Source organism: Lycium ferocissimum, chromosome 1 (genome assembly GCF_029784015.1).
Source record: "Lycium ferocissimum isolate CSIRO_LF1 chromosome 1, AGI_CSIRO_Lferr_CH_V1, whole genome shotgun sequence".
Lineage (NCBI taxonomy): Eukaryota > Viridiplantae > Streptophyta > Magnoliopsida > Solanales > Solanaceae > Lycium > Lycium ferocissimum.
The window spans coordinates 71,804,030-71,810,198 of NC_081342.1; the positions used below are offsets into that span (position 1 = coordinate 71,804,030).

At 36.0% G+C, this 6,169-nt stretch overlaps 2 protein-coding genes and 1 long non-coding RNA gene across 5 annotated transcripts in view; 1 reads left to right on the forward strand and 2 right to left on the reverse strand.

Moving 5' to 3' along the window:
* The window catches only part of LOC132031262 (probable LRR receptor-like serine/threonine-protein kinase At3g47570), a 5,321-nt gene extending 567 nt beyond the window's left edge, over positions 1–4,754 (reverse strand). Inside the window, exon 1 of the mRNA XM_059421156.1 lies at positions 4,560–4,754. Within this exon, the coding sequence (XP_059277139.1) occupies positions 4,560–4,662 (103 nt within the window). The 5' untranslated portion in view covers positions 4,663–4,754. The remainder of the gene's footprint in view (positions 1–4,559) is intronic.
* On the forward strand, positions 1,406–2,389 carry LOC132031233 (uncharacterized). 2 transcript variants are annotated; one of them, XR_009408199.1, is made up of 3 exons: positions 1,406–1,550; positions 1,658–1,740; positions 2,037–2,389. It is a non-coding gene; the product is annotated as an uncharacterized LOC132031233 (long non-coding RNA). The 2 variants fall into 2 exon arrangements; XR_009408201.1 differs by having other exon boundaries at positions 1,457–1,550; positions 1,669–1,740.
* A 7-nt stretch (positions 4,755–4,761) lies between the features above and the next one.
* The window catches only part of LOC132031248 (probable leucine-rich repeat receptor-like protein kinase At1g35710), a 32,377-nt gene continuing 30,969 nt past the window's right edge, over positions 4,762–6,169 (reverse strand). The window contains exons 1-2 of one of the 2 annotated variants that reach the window (XM_059421137.1): positions 5,747–5,853; positions 4,762–5,621 (exon numbers count right to left, since the gene is read on the reverse strand). In XM_059421137.1, coding sequence (XP_059277120.1) covers positions 4,837–5,621; positions 5,747–5,837 — 876 coding nt within the window. In that variant the 5' untranslated portion in view covers positions 5,838–5,853 and the 3' untranslated portion in view covers positions 4,762–4,836. The other variant, XM_059421145.1, reaches the window with a different exon arrangement.

The window sequence follows — 6,169 nt, forward strand, 5'->3', positions numbered from 1 at the left end:
TATTATGATTATAATTTTCTGTTCTTATGTATTCTGTTTGTTTGATTTTAATTTTAATTTGTTAGTTTTACATTTTGTTGCTTTTGAGAATATGAATTAGTGTAAAATTAGTGTAAATGGAATCGCTTCTAATATCATATAAAAAAAAAACCGAAACTGAACCGAACCGAACCAAGCTTCAAAAAGCCGAAACCGAAAGAACCGAACTAAACTAGTTGAGTTTGGTGTTCGGTGTCCACCTTCAAAAATTTGAAACCGAAATAGCCAAATCGAAATTTGATAATATCGAACGAAGAACCGAACCCACCCCTAACCTCAACTACCCATTTAGTTTGAACAAAAGCAAAACAAACCAAATAGAGATAAAATTAGATAACACAACTCTCCTTTCGTCGTGTCCTCACCCAAATTCTTCACTGCTCTCTAAGTTTCTCTCTGCTACATCAATGGCGGCTCCACTCACAGAAAATCTCAGGTACTGTTTGAGTTGACTTTAATTTATATTTGCAGTATTTTTTAGGTTTTGTGTTTGATTTTTGTTGGTGCTTCTTACTGTTCTTCAAATTAGGGCAAATGACATGTCGGATTTTCATTGAGATCTCAAATAAATATAGAAATTGTAGATGTTTTCCATATGAATGTAGATAACTAAATTAGCCATTCTGATCTGGATTTTATGTGTTTGCTTTGATAATGGATTGTGAAAAAAACAATAAAAAAATTCACCTTTGGCTGAAACTAAAGCACTATTAATACTAATAAAGTGAGCAACTTCCATTTGAGTGCAAGGTGTTTGATGAAATGACTGATAGAAAATTCAATAAAAGAAGACCACAGTAACAGAAGGGGGGCATACTTTACTAATGGCACTTATCTTCGTCATACTATAGAGTTTTGGATTGAAGAGACAGTTTTTGCACCGAAGAGACAGTTTTTGCGCCGTTCTTTCATAAAAACAGGACATATGTCACTCGAGGAAAATAAATGCTCAGGGCGTTGCAACAAGTGAGAGCTGAAACTGTGCAATGTTCACAAATGCAGGAAATGCTGCAGCAAGTTAGAGGGGAAATGAAAGAACTGCAGGCTTCTCGCCAAGAACAGCACATTGAGGGGAGCAGAAGATCAGAACTAAACCAGCCACTAAGTTCCGGTGATGTTTTCCGATCGATCAAGCAATGCGGAGGAGGGACACTAGCTTATAGTTGAGTCCCAAAGGCTATACGGCAAGTATGATAGTGATGCAGAAGGCACCGCTGGTGGTGCTGTCGAGAATGGCGTTGCTTCGGAGAAGAAGACTAAGCCAGTGACCGTTTGATGCTCTTGGTTCCTCTCTGATCCTGTACAGTACCAAAGAGCTTCAAAGGGATCCAAAAAGGTGGTTCAACGAGTACCTTCAAATCGCAGGTTTGGAATTTTGAACAGACATTTGATGCTATAAGACTGAACTTTTTTTTTTTTTTTTTCGAGTTATGACTATTGGCGGTTAAACGATAAGAAACTAACTGATTCGATTCCAATGGAACTCACGACCCTCCCAACATTAAAGTATTGTAAGTTCTGTTTCGAGTTCATGCTTGCTGTCTTCATATTTACCAAGAAACAGAAAAAACAATCAAAGAATATGGTGTCGGTTTCTGCTTGAGTGATTCTTTTTCAGTATTACTGCAGTGATGTTTCTAACAATGATCTTTGGGGAACAATCCATGTTGATGGGCCCTTTGGAAGTTTTCCTATGGAAGGGTATTCCCTCTTGTGTTTTCCCTTCTTTTGTTGACGTTCTTTGTCTTTCGATATCAGAAATGCACTATATAATATGTGGATATGAAACTGGTTCCTGTTAATTCTTTACAGAACTTGCGGGTTGTTTCCACAAGCAATGTAGATAGTACTAAGATTTTGACAAAGAACTTTAACTGAGGGATGGGTTGGAGATTCATAAGCTTAAAAAGTGTTGCTTTTTCGTTTCTCACACTATCGTCATGGCTTAAATCTGCTTCGTTTCTTTGTGCCTTAAATCAGTCTGTTCATGGGTGCAGGTTGTCAGAATGTATTTCTAGAATAGTACTCTGCAAATAGAAGTTGTGGATCCACTATCAGAAGAATCTAGTGGGGACAAACTGAGTTCTTCTGCTTTGAGAAATTTTGAAGCCGAGAAGCTCAAAAACTAAAATCCAGACAGTTAGATTTAGTTGGAGTTCTTATGCAGACAAAGTTGTTTATTCTGCTTTTCATATTTCAAATTGCTGATTTTTGGATTCATGAAAGGCACAAGTTCTGTGCGACACAAATGTGAAGTATCGGAGTAACAATTTCTTTAATATAGTACAGTAAAATCTTGTAAAGCTGTAAACGTTCAATAAAACATGCAGAGGTTCAAGTTTGATAGTTCTTGTGATTTTGTTTTTTTATGTTATAAAATAATGTTTGGTTATATACGTCGATTAAGGTGAATTTATGGCCGAGAAACAAGTCTTCTTTAGTAGCAATTATTGAATTGTTACCGGCAATAACAAAAGCTGCAAAATATGTTGGATAAAACATTTCTAAGGTTGCTTTTAGTGGCTATAGTAATTGCCGCTAATAAATGCCACTAAACCAATTGTTTTTAGCGGCAATAATATGGGTCTTTACCAGCATTCAGAATAAAAGCCACTAGAGGCTTTAGCGACACTAGATTGCATGACAATTAATCAATTGCCGGTAAATGTTTTAGCTGCACTAAATATTACTGCTAAAAGGGAAATTAATTGCCACTAAAAGTCTCTTTTGGTGTAGTGGATCAACTCTAACCTGGTTGTCCATTGTTAACGCATCATCTGTATCCAATTTATAATACCCCAAAGGTGGTGTATTCCACTGCACAGAAACAGAAATTGTGACACTTACTACGTACTAAACTCTGAATTGGGTAACTTTATTTTAACTTCTGCACAATCCACAAAACAGTAACAACTCAATGAGATTGCTCACTTCTTTCGGTATTTCACCTGTCAATATATGTATGTAGAAATGATTAAGGAATAACACATAAGCTAGTGCAATATCTTAATTTTCCCTTCCCTTTTGACTGCTTACCTGTAAGCATATTTTCATCAAGTAGTAGAAACTGCAATTTGGTCAAGTTGCCAACCTCCACTGGCAAGATAGACTGATTAGTTGGGGAATGCCACTTAGCCCATTATGTGCACTGTGTGGTATGGAAATTGAAAATATAGACCATATGTTCTTCAAGTGCTCCATATCAGCTTATGTATGGGAGAAACTGTTGGTCTGGTTAGGTATTAATAGGAGTGCATTGCCTTGGAAGGATGAACTACTATACTGTGAATCTAGTTTTAATGGGAAGTGATGCATTGCTACAATATATAGAATGACTCTTGCAGCTGCTATATATGAACTATGGATAGAAAGGAATCATAGAGCATTCCAAAGCCAAAGGAGAACTGGAGATATTATTGTCAAGAAAATAATACAAGAAGTGCTTGTGAGAGGTAATTTGCATGCTGGACTGAAGCAGTGTGTGGTCAGCTGCAATATTTATCCTGTCTAGCTGAGTATGAACAGGAAGAATAGTGGTAGAGTAGACAGTCACCAGTTAAGGCTTGTCCTAATGGTGTAAGACAGTTTTGTGTTTTGATTCTGTTTTTTCTCTTTTCTCTTGTGCTGTACATTGACACTTTTGGTAATAAAATGTGAATAGTCGCCACAAAAAACCTGTAGAGATTTTGAACAAATATTTTGATACTTTAGTATACTATATATGATGAAGAATATTATATGAATATATATTTTCATCATTAAAAGATTTTCCTTCATTATACAAAGTGTGATTAAGCTTAAGATTTGGCAATTAAAACTGAAAAGTTAGATTTTATTGATCTTTCTTGCCTATAACAACGAAATATTATTTAAATGTCAATGCTGTTGTAGGTGTATAACAGCCGTTCATTATAGCAGTAAAAAAATTTCGGACCCAATAATGCTGTTATAGAGAGGTTTGACTGTACATGCCATTAATTCTCTATGTTACGAAATACAAAAAACTATAGCCTATTTGAAGCTAAATATTATTGCAAACATTTGTTACACATGAGATGATTTGGAAGCAAAGTTTCTAATAGGAACTTGCTCAACATGCAAGAAGTTGAATCTGGATCGTCTTTAACCTCGCTACAACATCTTTCATGTCGATCCTTCCTCTAGGAGATTCAACACAACAATCCATTGCCACATTCATGGTGGATACCACACAATCTAACTTTCTCTCTAAGTGATTATCCCGTGGCGTTATTAAGTTGGCGTCGACAACTTCCGTTACTGAAGGTGGGAGTGAATTGCTCACCCATTGCTTCAAGCTAAGAGCTCCATCAAACATTTCATCACTAGACTTTGTCCTTGTAAATGTTTCCATCAACATAATCCCATAACTATAAACATCGCATTTTTTTGACACCAATCCCTCCAGTCCATATTCTACGACTAGTCAATTCTTAAATTCAGTATTTACTGGTTGACAATAGTTAAGAGATATATTCAAAAGCAATTACGAAATTACTTACCTGGTGCAATATAACCCAATGTTGCTAAAGTTTTAGTGTACGAAGCACTCTCATCTTCAGAAAGCAGTTTTGAAATGCCAAAGTCACTTAGGTGGGCAACCATGTCCTCATCCAACAAGTCGTTACTAGGCTTCAAATCACAATGAATCACAGGCAATGGACAACCATGGTGGAGATATTCCAACGCACATGCCACATCTAGCTTCAAGAGATTTTTGAGGTTCCCTAAGCTTGCTGGTATGTTTGAATGCAATTTGTTGGAACCTAGAAATATTTCCTAAAGGGAAGTTAAGTTCCCCAAACAATTAGGAATAGATCCTGAAAGTTGATTTTGAGTCAAGTGTAAATAGCCCAAGTTCTGCAATTTACATAGATCGTCTCCAATAAATCCAGAGAGCTTGTTGTGACTCAAGTTAAAGAGCTGAAGGAATCTCAAGTTGCTAATTGTTGTGGGAATTGATCCAATTAAACCATTTCCAGAAAGATCGAGGTCTATTAAGCTGCTTAAGTTCCCAATTTCTCTTGGAATTTCCCCTTTAATTATGCAATTAGAAGCTTTGAAGTGTAGAAGAGAAGTACCAGAAAGGTTCCCTAAGGAGATTGGAAGCACACCATTTAGAGGATTCCCAGATATTTCAAGTAATTTTAAATGTCTACAATTTGACAAGGAAGTCAAGAAGCTTAACGTAGTGTCGCTTATTAAATAGTTTCCCTCCAAGAATAGGTACTTTAGATGAGTCAAATATCCAAGAGAGTTGGAAATCAAACCGGTGAGTCTATTATTACCAAGGTCTAGATAAATGAGTTTGGAACAATTGGACAAAGAATGAGGTATAGTCCCAAAAAGATGCATGCTACTTATTAGAAAAAGACCTTCAATGTTGGGTAACATAGAACCTATGTTTAATGGGAGGGTTCCTGTCAGATTATTCCCTAAAAGTTCAATCACTCTCATCCCTGATATGTTGAAGATCTCCATGGGAAGTGAACCAACAAATTTGTTCAAACCCAAATTAATTTCAACCAACTCAATGAGATTGCTCACGCCTTTCGGTATTTCACCTGCAAAAGTATGTATATAGGGATAACTAAGAAACGGCTAGTAATTATTTTACTTTGTTAGTTCACTCATAGCAAGCTAGCTGCAATAACTTAAATTTCCCCACCCCTGGTCACTATGGACGTACCTGTTAGCATATTGTCTGTAAGAAATAGAGTCTGCAATTTGGTCAAGTTGCCAACCTCCCCTAGCAAGGGTCCAAAGAGATTGTTCTCCATCAGTTCCAAATGTTGCAGTGAGTGTTGACACCCGATTTTGTCCCGCCTGTTTCCAAATATTTATTTGCGAATAGTTATGTATACTTTACCACAATTATTTGCTTTCTATTAATATGGTCGTTTTCCACTATCCAACTATAGTCATCGCCTATTACCGTTATTATTATTATTATTATTATTATTATTATTATTATTATTATTATTTTATCATGCTGCGAGCACTTAATATTATAATTGTTAATATTACGTAGAACTTTTTTTTTTCTTTCCCGGTAAATCACATAGAACTTATTACACTACAAAGTCGTCGCTGATAGGATTGAACTTAGAAT